The following is a 13781-nucleotide window of genomic DNA, read 5'->3' on the forward strand; positions in this document are numbered from 1 at the left end:
TCCCTGTCCCTGTCTCTTCTGTCTCCATTCCCAGCTCTCACTTCAATCTTCAGCTCGTGTCCCACTGCTTCCCTCTCTTGGGGGTCCCAGGAAAGTCCGAGGATCCGTCACAGACTGGTGGGCAGTGGCCCTCGGGCCCCTCTTCTGGGGATCGGAGCGAACAGGCCAAGGGTTGCCGGAACCGGGGCCGGGCAGGACTGTGAGGGGCCATGGCCGAGCCGGCTCCGGTAAGAGGAGCCGGTGGAGGATGCGGGCCCTGCCAAGACTCTGGGCCCTGTCGCGGCTTGTGCGGGGTCCCGGTCTAGGGAGTGAGGCGGCGGGAGCCCCGGCCGGGGGGAGCGCGTGCGGCCCACGGAACGAGCCCCCAGCCCGGGCTGGAGGAGGCGCGGTCTGGGTGCGCGTGTCGTTCTGGAGTGATCTGGGAGAAATCCAGTGCCTTGGCCTGTTCGCTCCGATCCCCCGCTGTCCCCGCCCTCAGCGTCGCGGCTCTGAACCTGGTGGTCTCTCCTGGGCTCGGGTATAGCGGTCGTGGCTGTTCCGTGCTCTGCTGCTGAAGGTGGCTTCAGAGAAGCCCCTCACTACCTGCTCAAATCTGCAAGTTTTCCTTGTGCCCCCACCGGCATTTAGTAATCTTACTAGTAAGAATGCGTCCTAATGGCTCTTTTACTCTTTCCTTCTGCTTCCCACGTCCTTTATCCAGCCTCCTGGCAGGTACAAGTAATTCTTTTAAGGTTTCTTCAAGCTCTGTCTCTTCAGCCAGGCTCCCCACCTCCACCACCCCCCCCTTCTATAAGTGGTTGGGAACTTTCTGGAATATCCCTCTCTGTTCTGTGAAAGTTGGTAGTTTGTGGTAGACCTTTTTGGCTGTATGTTTGAGTCCATAGAAAATGGGGTGACAGCTTCATGGCTATTGTATTATTTGGGCTAGGGAAGAAGTCATCATTTTCTTGATTTTTTTTTTTTTCCCTTTCACTGGAGGAGTTCAGTGCTAATTGTGAATATGCTCACGAATGAGTCTTTTGTAGGTGGAAAACACATGGGTGAGGTACAAGAGAATTGTAGAAATCCCGTTATGTAAACACCAAGTTTGAACTTGTTTGTTATCGTAGCTGATACTTCAGCTTGCAGTGCCCATAATAGTTTTGATGATACAATTTCACCTCTGCAGCTTTTCTCTCCAAAACCTGAGGGTCCATTCCCCTTAGTTGTGAGGTTTCCTAGATTCCCTTATATGTGAATTTACTTTGTAGTATTTGTGACCAACATTTTTATAAACATGGGAAGAGCCCTAGATATCTTTCAAGATGTCCAGCACTTTTTTTTTTTCGGTAGGCTCTCATCTACATTTATAGCACAGAATCTGAAAGGAGTGAAAGTAGAATTTTCCAAGGTTGTGTATGTTGTCGTTCCTTCCCTATTGGCACAGTGGATCTGTCCTTGAAACCCCCTGGAAGAGCAGCCTGGGTTAGTCAGTTCATACCGGAGGTTGTAGATTAATGGTCCATGAGCCAATCATGGTTTTGCAGACATTTTGCTTGGACTAACACTTGTCATTAAAATTTTAGTTGCCAAGATATAAAAATCAGGGGGAGTCACATAAAATGGTGCGTATTTCCAGTTTCTCTTTAAAAACGGACACATCCCAATGTAAAATATAAAGCTATAAATATAAAGCCTGTAGAAGATGACACAGGAGATAATCTTTGGGACCTAAGGCATGGTGAAAAGTTCTTAGGTGCGGCCCCAAAAGCACAATCTATAAAGGGAAAGAAGCAATAAATTGGACATAATCAAAATTAAAAACTCTTGCTCCATGAAAGATCCTCTGAAGTTGGTGAAAAGACAAGACACAGACTAAGGGAACATATTTGCAAACCATGTATCTGACAAAGGTTCTCATATAAAGAACTCTCACTGAACAGTAAAAAAGGAAAAATCCAACAAGAAAATGGGCAAAAGATATAAAGAGACATTTCACCAAGAAGAATATATGTATGGGAAATAAACACATGAAAAGATGTTCAATATAATTACTCATTAAGAAAATGAAAATTAAAACCACAATGAGATGTCACTATATACCTATTACAACAGTTCAGTTAAAAAATAGTGACATTAACAAATACTGGTGAGGATGCTAGGAAACTGTATGTCTCATATGTGGCTAGTAAAATGGTTTAACCACTCTGGAAAATAGTTTGGCAGTTTATTTTAAAACTAAACATATACTCACCATACAATACAGCATTTGTATTCCTGGGCATTTATCCCAGAAAATGAAAACCTATGCCCACCGAAAATCCTATACATGATTGTTCATAGAAGCTTGTGTTGTAATAGCCAAAAAATGGAAACAACCAAAGTACCCTTCTATAGGCAAATAGTTAATCACACCATTGCACATTTATACTATGGAATACTACTCAGCAGTAAAACGGAAATGAAATATTGATAAACACAACAACTTGGATGGATCTTAAGGATTTTATGCTGAGTGGAAAAAAGTCAGTTTCAAAAGGTCACATACTATATGATCCCACTAATAAAACATTCTTGAAATGACAAAATTGTAGCAATAAATAATAGATCAGTGGGTGTGATTATAAAGGGTTGGAACAAGAGAGCTCTTTGTTGTGATGGGATAGTTTTGTTTCTTGATTGCAGTGGTGGTCACAAAGTCAATCAGCACGTGATGAAACCGCATAGAATTTTATGCCTACTGTACCAATGTTGATTTCCTGGTTTTGAAATTATTCTGTAATAATGTACACTATAATCTTTGGGGGAAACCAGGTGACCAGTACATGGAACCTTTGTGTACTATCTTTGCAACTTCCTGTGAATCTAAAATTATTTCAAAATAAAAAGATTTTTAAAAATTAACACATCCAGCCACATTGGGCTCAGCCTTGCATACCACTAGTTGGTTGCTGCTGAGTAAAAGATCCCCCTTTAGATAGTACATGTGCTCAAAGGCCTGAATGAAGGGATTCATTCCCTCACTTTACATGGCTCCAGTGCATATTCGTGACTCCATTAATATATTGTTCAATATATGGCACCACCTGGAGGTGATGAATACGACTGATTTCTGTCTCTTAATAAAGTCATGGACACTGAAAAACAAAGTAACCTTAAAGTGAAAATGTATCTGTATAATGTTTGTGATTCCAGGTAACCATGACATTTGATGATGTGGCTTTATATTTTTCGGAACAAGAGTGGGAGATCCTTGAGAAATGGCAGCAGGAAATGTATAAACAAGTGATGAAGGCCAATTATGCAACCCTTGATTCCCTGGGTAAGATGGGCTTCTAAGGAATCACTTTTTGGGATCTGACCTAATACTAATAGGCTTTCTTCCATGTATCAGCCATTGGCTGATTGAATATGATACTGTGCCCAATTTACATTCATGATGTCTCCTTAACTTCCTGTAACAGCCTGGGAACATCTAACTTGTCCTTTTTATCCAATGCTATCTGTGTCTTCAGTATTATTATTATTATTATTATTATTATTATTATTATTATTACTATTATTGGTGGCTGGCCAGTATGGGGACCCAAACCCATGACCTTGGTGTTATAAGGCCATGCTCTAACCAACTGAGCTAACGGGCCAGCACTTCAGTATTATTAATACTCTGAATTCTCTATCTGCCACCATAAGCCTCCCCCATTTCTTCCACAGTTAGGATTACTAAGTAATCTAATTGCTTCTCTTTTTTTTTTTTTAAGTGTTTTCTTGTATTCCTTTATCTAATACTTTAGTAGCTGTGTATGTTGCCTGAATAAGATGAATTTTCCATCTTTACAAAAACTATGGCTCTCATGAAGGGGACACATTTATAAAGTTAGAATAAGCTGGAAAACAACACAGCACACAGTGTGGATACAACATGGAAGAAAGGTTGCCTGGGTAGAGAAGCCGTGGTATGGGACACAGATATCTACAGGGAAATATTTAAGGAGTAGATTAAAGAGAACTTTGGGGAAATTATACCTTGGTGCTTATCCAACTCAGTCTAACTCATTCTTGTGTCATTAAAAACCATTTCTACTAGTAGCAATTCAATAAGAGATCTCAGTCTAACCTGAGGATTGATTTCCTGTTTGGGGGTTTATAACTTATTCCTCTGAGATATGAATGACAAGAAGGAGTCAACCATGTGAAACCATAGGGAAGAGAATTCTAGAAAGAGGGAAAAACTAGTGCAAAGTCCCAAAGGTAGGATTAAATGAGCTCAGTGTGTTGGGAACCACAATGAGACGATTGTAGCGCATGCAGCCAAGATGAGGAATTAGATTTTATTCTAAATACAAGAGGAAGATTATGGGGGGATTTAAACAGAAGGGGGTAATATATAATTTTTTAACAATTACTTGGATTGCAATACAGAGAATGAATTGTGGTGCATAGTAATCAAAGGCGAGAGACCAGCCAGGAGCCTTGTCAATACTGGTGAGATATTATGGCAGCTGAACCAGGTAGGTAGTAATAAAGACAGCAAGAAGTAGGTGGTCTTCAGATATGTTTTGGAGGTAGAATTCCAGATTTTGCAATGGATTTGATGTGGAGTATAAAAGTGCAAGAAGAATCAATGCCTAGGTTTTCAGTTTGAGTATCTTGCTGTGGAGTGGCTTTGTTCACTGACATGAGGAAGACTTGGGGAGGCAGCAGGTTTCGACCACATTAACTTTAAGATTGTTGTTAGCCATTCTGTGGAAAGATAACTGGGTATGCTACTGGAATTCCTAGTAAAGGTCAGGACTAGATTTATAGATTTGGGATCCATTATATGGATGGTATTTTAAACCACGGGGATAGTTAGAATTATCTAGGGAGAATACGTAGGTAGGATAGAGAGAGCCCTGGAACACCCAGCATTTAGAGGTCTAGCTGAGGAGACTGAGGCTGAATGGCTAGCAGGTTAAGAGAAGCGAGAGCCATGTGCTGATTCCTGTGATAAGTTTTGAGTTATCACAATTAGTGTCCTTGGACATGGAAAATTTAGTCCGACTTTCCCAGATTTTAAAAACGAAATAGTATTATTTGCAAATGATTTTCTTTACAGAACACCCAAATCCCAGCCCGATTTTAGGGTTTAGCAGGTCCAGTTTCAGATACAGAGATCTGCATTCTTAACAAGCATTTGCAGTGCTCCTAATGCTGGTGGTATACAGTTCACTTTGAGAAACATAGATCTGAGACCTAAGCCTGAGGGAACACCACCAAAGGTTAACAGAGAAAGAAGCTTCCTGCTGCATCTTCTAAAATCACTCCACTGACTTATGAAAACCCTTCTTTTCTTTAGGTTTATGCCATTAGACTACATTACTCTCTACCTCTTAATAGTCACTGTCTTAAAACAACCTCCTGTTTCTTTCACTACATTAAAAACTTTGGCACCCCAAGAGTTAGTTTCCTTGGATGTGGATTATCAGAAAAGTTTAGTGATTGAGGTTTGCTTTTTAACCCCCTGTGAGTTTTCTTTTTCTCTGCTTATATTGTTCTCATAATGATAACCTTTGAATACCTTCTGCCTGGATGTCAGCCTTTTTAGCTTCTGAGGTCAGACGATTTGGGGAGCTTTCAGGGTGGTAAGGTCATAGACATCAGCCTTTTTAAAATCCTCCTCATCCTTCACTTCTTTGCTTCCTTTAATTGTGTAAAATATTGCAGAGAACATTTCAGCTAAACAGTCTTAGTTAGGCTATATTCAATTGTCATTCATATAATTTCAAGGGCTTCCACTTTTTTAACTAACTTTGATCTCATGTCTCCAAGAATCGAAGTACACCGTGAAAACGTCTTTTAGTCAAGTACTCAGTAAACCCACAATGAGTCCGTGTGGACTGTCTTTGCAGGTTGTGCTTTTTCGAAGCCAGATTTGATCACCTGGATGGAACAAGGGAGAATGCTGTTAATCAGAGATCAGGGATGCTTAGACGAAATGAGAATGACAGTCGTCCCTTCTGCTGATGAGCTGTTGGACTTGAAGAATACTGGAAAGTCACCATGTTTTGGTGAGTAACATGGACTTAATGTCATGAATCATTTAGTTTTCTTAGCCTTGTTTCCTGAATCTTTCTTTCTGGATACTTGGCTAGACCTAGTTAATAAGAAACACTGTTTTGATGTAGAGTGTTAGTGATTTTTAGTCAAGTAGATAGCAAATGTGAGAATATATTACTTTTATGGAGAAGGAAGTTATATATACATTATTTTAAAAAGAAACTTCCAATTTTGTGTGATTTTTTTTGTGTATGCAATATTTTATCTTACAGATTTTTAGAACTTGGAGTTTTTTCATTCCTTTTGAAGGAATTCTTTTGAATTCCTTATATCATACAGAAACATTTGAAATATCTTAACACTTTTAATGTTTAAGGGACTATTTCACTTTTTATAGTATGTTAATACTTTACTTAGTCCCTGGGAGTCAAGGAACTCCTCTTATAGTATGTTTCACTTTATTTCACTTTTTATAGTATGTTAATACTTTACTTAGTCCCTGGGAGTCAAGGAACTCCTCTGAGGAAAAGGGGAATTTGAACCTGGGGAATGTGTCCAAACTCCATCAGAAGGATAGAAGAATTTTCAAGGAATTCAAAAGGAAAGAAGAATTCACTGCCACTGTCTATTAATTCACTTATCTAACTGGTAGGGAGTGCCTACCTTGGTCATAGGACTTATTTTCACAGAAGTGAACCTTCAAAAGGAAAGAAGAATTCACTGCCACTGTCTATTAATTCAGTTATCTAACTGGTAGGGAGTGCCTACCTTGGTCATAGGACTTATTTTCACAGAAGTGAACCTATAGGTGACCCTCAGAGCAGAAGTTGGAGTTACTCAGAGTAACTCATTTTTAATTGTCTCCATCTTCTGCTCTGAGGGTCATCTATAGGTCCAAAAGATATATTTGCTTGCGATTTTTTTTTTCCAAGCCATATCTTAACACATGATGAAAGGAATATGAAAGCTAAATGTAATTTACCTGGGTGAGGCAAATTCACAGAGTCACTGACTTTAATGGGATTCCCTTTCCCACTTTGTTAGTGACATGAAGACAGTCCTTGAAGCCCACTAGAGAACAGACATGTCACTGATGAGAGTGGTATTTTTTTTCTTCAGATGCCCAAGGAACTCTCAGGGCAAAGAGGAGGAATGCTATTTAAACAGTCTTCAAAAACAGGACTTGTGTGCTTCCTTTCCAGGGAAGGAAAGAAAGATTTCATCAGATCAGAGAGCCACTTTACAATCTCCAAGTCTCCAAGAAACAGAGATTCTAAATAAAAAACTTAACATGCCAGCATCTAATCAGGACAAGAAAGATCCGTGGCATAAGCCTCTGGATACCCCAGGGCACTTGGAAATTCCACCAGGGCCAAGATTTTATTCCTGCTTTCTCTGTGGGAAAGTCTTTGAGGTAAAGAATGACTTGATAAAGCACAAAAGGAGCCACTGCAAGAACCAGCTCTGTAGATATCCAAAGTACAAAAATAGATCCAGAGGGAAATCAGAACGCAGGCGGACACAGACGTTCCTGTGTAAGAGGCAGCGGTTCCAATGCGGTGAGTGCAAGAAGAGCTTCTGTCTGAAGTGCAGCCTCATCACTCACCAGGTGGTCCACACAGGGCAGCAGCCCTTCCCATGCCCTGAATGTGGCAAGACCTTCCGGTATAAAGCCAACTTGAAGAAGCACCTGTGTTTGCACAAGAGGGAGCGGCCCTTTTGCTGCAGGGAGTGCGGCAGGGACTTTGTCCAGCAGTGCAAGCTCACTGAGCACCTGAGGCTGCACAGCGGAGAGAGGCCTTTCCCATGTCCCGAGTGTGGCAGAAGCTTCCGCCTGAAGAGAAGTATGAAGGCCCATCTTTGCCAGCACAGTAGGAAGAAGCCCTTCCATTGTCCGGAGTGTGGCAGAGGCTTTTCTCGGAAGGCTGCCCTGAAGACCCACCAGAGGACTCACAGTGGAGAGAAGCCGTTTTCTTGTGATGAGTGTGGTAGGAAATTTATCTACAAGACTAAACTCACCGAACATATCAGAGTTCATACAGGAGAGAAGCCTTTTCCTTGTCCTGAGTGTAATAAATGTTTCCGCCTAAAGAGAAGCCTAAAAGCCCATCGATTTCAGCACAGCGGGAAGAAGCCCTTCCAGTGTCCAGAGTGTGATAGGAGCTTCTTCTGGAAGAATGCCATGAAAGCCCACCAGCGTCTGCATAGTGAGGACAAGCCGTTCTCCTGTGGGGAGTGTGGCAAGAGATTTACGCGACCCTCCAAGCTTGCTCGCCACACCAGAGTCCATAACAGGCAGAAGGAATTCCCCTGCGGTGAATGCAAAAAGACCTTTCCTCGGCAGTCGAGGCTCACTCAGCACCTCAAGATCCACACCACAGAAAAGCCCTTCTCCTGCGCTGAGTGCAGCCGCAGTTTCCGCAGACGCTCGCATCTCGCTGAGCACATGAGGCTTCACAGTGGGGAGGAGCCTTTCCAGTGTCCTGAGTGTGACAAGAGCTTCTTCTGGAAGGCCTCCATGAAGTTCCACCAGCGGATACACAGGGACGAGAAGCCCTTTGCGTGCAGTGAGTGCAGCAGGAGCTACTCTCAGCGGTCTCAACTCACTGAACACCTGAGAGTACACAGTGGGGAGAAGCCCTACCAGTGCCCTGAATGTGATAAACGTTTCCGTCTCAAAGGAAATTTGAAAAGCCACCAGCTCCAGCACAGTGGCAAAAAGCCATTCTCTTGTGTTAAGTGTAGCAAAAGTTTCACTCAGCAGTACAGGCTCACAGAACATATTCGAGTCCATAGTGGTGAGAAGCCCTTCCAGTGTCCAGAGTGTGACAAGAGCTACTGCATAAGGGGAAGTTTGAGGGTCCATTTGCACACACACAGTGGAGAGAAGCCCTTCCGGTGTCCTGAGTGTGGCAAAGGCTTCCTCCAGAAGAGAAGTTTGCAGACCCATCTGCACCATCACAGTGGGGAGAGGCCTTTTTCTTGTAATGAGTGTGGAAGGAGCTTTACCTACATGGGGGCACTCACCACCCACATTGCAGGACATGCCAGGGAAAAGCCCTCTAGTCTCTGTCCCACACAGTGACAGCTTTTAGATGGAGCTCGAGCTGAGGCAGGATAAATAATTCACAGAATCCTGGCTACAGACACACTGGCCTGATGCATGGTCAGCAGGACCTGATGACTCCTTGACAAAAGTTCCAAATAATGCAGGCAAAGACTGTCAAAGAGGCTTCTTCCTTCGATAATCCTCATGGGCAAGGCCTGCCAGTCACAGTTCTGCTAGTTGATGAGATTTTATACGGATCTGCTAGTTGAGGAGATTTTTCAGTGTCATCCAAGAGCATAATAATCCCTTGATTAAATTTGGAAACCACAGCCTGGGTGAAAAATGAGAAACATCTGTCTCAGCCTGTCAGTCTTTAACATTACAGACCGAAACATTCCCCCCAGACACCTCAGTCAGCTTTTCCATTACCAGGCCTCCTTATTTAAATTTGTATTGAAGTCTTCGGTTTTCTCTCATAGTGGATTTTCATTTTCTCTCACTTGAGAGCACATCTGTTTCTTGGAGGAATTTCTCTATATTGCTAAAAATAAATGTTGGCACCTACCATCTCATTTGTTAAAATGATTACCCATATAAGTGTTATTTTCTTCTGGAGTAATTTAAATTACCTAAAAATCCATCATTGTGAGTAACAAGCAATGTTATTTTATTGTGTCATTTTTTAAAGAAATATGCTTGCCTTAACTTTAGGGTCTCTGAGTAAATAGCAAAGGGTAAAATCTTATCAGTCCCTAGCATTGCTCCATTTTTTGCTCTGTGGCTTAATCTATCATTATAAGGTAATTTTCCAGGCTGTTCTAGCAAACCTTCATCTGTCTCTCAGCCTGTCAGTCTTTAACGTTACTCCTAGGAAAACTTACAGCTCTCCTTCATTAGGAAATCTTAGGGGCCTACAAAAGTGTTGTGTTTGTAGCACAAAATGGAGACCGAAATTATCTGAATTAGAATCAGCTGGGATCTAGGGTGCTCAAGAATAAGTGTCTGTTCAAAGAGTAAAAAGGTGCCACCTCTTGTTGGTATAGTCCTGGGGTGCAAGCCTCTTGGTGAGTCGATGGTGCCTGTTTTAGTCCGTTTGTGTTGCTATAACAGAAATACCTGATACTGGATAATTTATAAAGAACAGGTTTATTTGGCTTACAATTCTGGGGCAGCTGCATCTGGCACAGGCCTCAGGATGCTTCTACTCATGGCGGAAAGCAGGGCAGGCAGCCAGCGGGTACAAGCATATCACATGGCGAGGGGAAGAGAGAGAGAAGGTGCCAGGGTCTTTTACACAATGAGCTCTCGTGGGAACTAATAGAGCGAGAACTCACTCATTACTCCCCCCACCTAGGGAGAGCATTGATCCATTCATGAGAGATCCGCCCAATGACTCAATCAGTTTCCAACACTGCTACATTGGGGATCAAATTTCCACATGAGTTTTGGAGGGGACAACACATCCAAATTCCATCAGTGCCTTTGTGCAAAATAAAAAACACCTTAGCCCACACCAGGCCAGGTGTGGGCCAGATTTCAGCATTCACTAGGCTTCTTCACTAGGCGCCTCAAGACAGTGCTGTGCCTTTGCCTGGGATGCATGTTAATAATGCTGACTCTTGGGACCCTCCACAGATGAACCGAGTGATAAACTTCCCAGATGATAATGTGTAAAGTTCAGAACATTTGATCTGGTGAGTGGAGAGACTGGAGGAAGAAAAACTATCTTTGAAAGGCATCCTAAGCCATTCTGGTGTGAGATTTGGGCTAGAACTCTCCCTTTAATTTTTTCTCCTTTTTTATAATAAAGTTGTTCTAATGATAAAAGTTGCCTACATTTATGGGATGTATTAGTCTGCTCAGACTGCCATAGCAAAATACCACAGGCTGGGTGGCTTAAACCACAGAAATTTATTTTTTCACAATTTCTGTACATAAATGTTTGCAGCAGCTCTATCCATAATCTGGTACAACCTAGATGTCCTTCAGTGGGTGATAAACAAACAATGCTACTCAACAACACTGACACAGGTAACAATGCGGATGAATCTCCGCAGCTTTGTGTCAAAGGTTACATCTTGTATGATTCAATTTAAATGACATTCTGGAAAGACAAAATTATGGAGGCAGAAACAAATCTGTCCTTGCCGGGGTTACAGTTGTGGGAAGGGAGTTGAATCAAAAGATAGTACAAGGGCATTCTTGGGGAGCAATGAAACTTTCTTTTTTTTTTTTTCCCCTTTTTGTCTTTTTTCGTGTCTGGCAACGGATTGCAACCCTCAGTGTCGCGACCGGACCTGACCGGCAACGGGATCGCAACCCTCGGTGGTGTTGCGCCTGCACCTCGCTCAGCCAGTGAGCGGGAACGGTCTGCATGTGGGATCCGAACCCTCGGTGGGAGCGCTGCCGCGCTCCCAAGCGGCGCACTGTAGCAGTGCGCCACCGGGCAGGCCCCAAGAAACTTTCAATAGCCTGATTATGGTGTCAGTTACACATATTTAACATGTTGACAGAGTTTGGATGTGTTGTCCCCGCAAAACTCATGCAGAAATCTTATCCCCAATGTGGCAGTGTTGGAAGCTGAGTCATGGGGCGGATCCCTCATGAATGGATTAATATTCTCCCTGGAGGGTGAGGGTCCTGAGTGAGTTCTCGCTCTATTAGTTCCCGCCAGAGCTGGTTGTTTAAAAAAGACCCTGGCACCTCCCCTCTCCCTCTTTTGCTTTCTCTAGCCATGTGATCTGCTTGTACCTGCAGCTGCCTGCTGCTTTCCACCATGAGTAGAAGCAGCCTGAGGCCCGCACCAAATGCAGCTGTCCCAGAATTGTAAGCCAAATAAACCTCTATTCTTTATAAATTATCCAGTCTCAGGTATTCTGTTATAGCCACACAAATGGACTAATACACATGTGTTAAAATTTGTAGCACAATGCACCAAAAACACACAATATATATTTTTAAAAATAAAAAAAAAAATTTAGGGACCAGCCCAGTGGCGCACTGGAGAGTGCGCCGCTTGGGAGCATGGCGGCGCTCCCGCCGAGGGTTCGGATCCCATGTGGAGACTGGTTCCCGCTCACTGGCTGAGTGTGGTGCGGGCGCAACACCGAGGGTTGTGATCCCGTTGCCGGTCCCCGGTACGGGCGCGACACCGAGGGTTGCGATCCCGTTACCGGTCAGTAAAAAAGACAAAAAGGGAAAAAAATAAAATAAAAAATAAAAATAAAAAAATTTGAACAGTAAGGTATATGTACATTTCACTATACCATAGCAAACACAGATATATATACAGACTCATCATACGTTTTGAGAAAGAGAGTCAGAACAATCTAAGAAATGCAAAGTCTGCTAAATTTAACAGGAGATATGGGCATAGGGCTTCAGTCATGTCCCCTTCACCCTCGTCTGGGATAACTGCAAAAAGGCACATCTAGTAGCAGTTTCTACTCTAGGTGACAGACATCACCTGAGGGTATAGATTACTTAAATATTATCACTAATTATACAATGTGACCCTTACTTTTTTTGTTGCAATGTTATTGAAATTTATGATGCAAAGAACAATGTATAGCCAATCAGTAGCCTGTGTTATTTTAGTGAACCAATGTAAATTCTTGGAAAACAACTTTGGAACTGCCTTCTTTAAGATTCTCCTTTTCTCCTTTAAATATTACTGATTTTTCTTTTGTCCTTGGGGGCGCAATTCAAAGCAACTTGAACTTGTGTTTCTTGAGTTGAAATCCTAAAATTTGGCTCAAATAAAACTCTTCATTTTTATACTTTTGTCTGTTACTTCTTTTAGGTTTACACCATGCAGGGACTATTCCATTTCTCTTATATATACCCTTCCCCAAGCCGCACACTTTTTCTTTATGTTACTTTAGCCTGACACGTAAAATAGTATTAAGCATAGAATTTGATGTTGATTTTCTGGGGACACTTGCCCCCTCTTCCTCTTCCTCTCTCTTCTCTGTCTCCCTGTGCTATCTCCTTTCTGTGTCCATCTCTCTCCCTACTTTTGTCTCTTTTCCGTGTTTCTCATTCCCCTTTTCATTCCCTTCTTTCTGTCTTTTTCTCCACCTCTCTGTGTCACTCTCAGCTGGATGTGGCTGGTGCCCGGCCCTTATTCCTTTGGCTAAACTCAGTCCCCTGCAGGCAGCTCCCAGAGACATGGGGGACTGTGCCCGGCTGGACCAGAAGTGCCCTCGGCCAAGGAGGGACAGGACTTGGTGGACAAACACGCAGCCTCCTGTCCTTGGTGGGACAGCCCTAGGGTGTGCTCTCCCATCCTCCAGAGTCCTCAGCAGGTTGGATCCCTCGCCCACGTGGACAGCCTGTCCGAAGTGGCTGCCCCTCTCCCTCTCACCTCCTTCCGGCTCTCATTTCCCAGCTCCGTCTCCTGGTTCCTGGGATCCCCTCACAGACGAATCCCTTCAATCGAATCCTAGACTCAGCGTCTGCTTTGGGGAGGAACCAAACCCACACAAGCTCTCTGGTCTCTCAGTCGGTTTCTGTGCACGGTGTGTCTCCCTGTCCCTGTCTCTTCTGTCTCCATTCCCAGCTCTCACTTCAATCTTCAGCTCGTGTCCCACTGCTTCCCTCTCTTGGGGGTCCCAGGAGAGTCCGAGGATCCGTCACAGCCTGGTGGGCGGTGGCCCTCGGGCCCCTCTTCTGGGGAGCGGTACGGGGGCGGGGCCTGCTCCTCCGGCCCGCA

General features: G+C 43.4%; 1 protein-coding gene across 2 annotated transcripts; it reads left to right on the top strand.

The window, feature by feature from the left end:
* Window positions 1–3180: 3180 nt before the first annotated feature.
* ZNF425 (zinc finger protein 425) lies at window positions 3181–9626 on the top strand. 2 transcript variants are annotated; one of them, XM_008582794.1, is made up of 4 exons: window positions 3181–3301; window positions 5871–6033; window positions 6446–6464; window positions 7157–9626. In XM_008582794.1, the coding sequence occupies exons 1-4, from the start codon at window positions 3181–3183 to the stop codon at window positions 9101–9103; spliced, it is 2250 nt and encodes a 749-aa protein (XP_008581016.1). In that variant the 3' UTR covers window positions 9104–9626. The 2 variants fall into 2 exon arrangements, with proteins under 2 accessions (XP_008581016.1, XP_008581015.1); XM_008582793.1 differs by lacking the exon at window positions 6446–6464 and having other exon boundaries at window positions 5871–6029; window positions 7221–9626.
* Window positions 9627–13781: the final 4155 nt, after the last annotated feature.

Source organism: Galeopterus variegatus, unplaced genomic scaffold, assembly GCF_000696425.1.
Source record: "Galeopterus variegatus unplaced genomic scaffold, G_variegatus-3.0.2 Scaffold2726, whole genome shotgun sequence".
In the NCBI taxonomy this organism is placed as follows: Eukaryota; Metazoa; Chordata; class Mammalia; order Dermoptera; family Cynocephalidae; genus Galeopterus; species Galeopterus variegatus.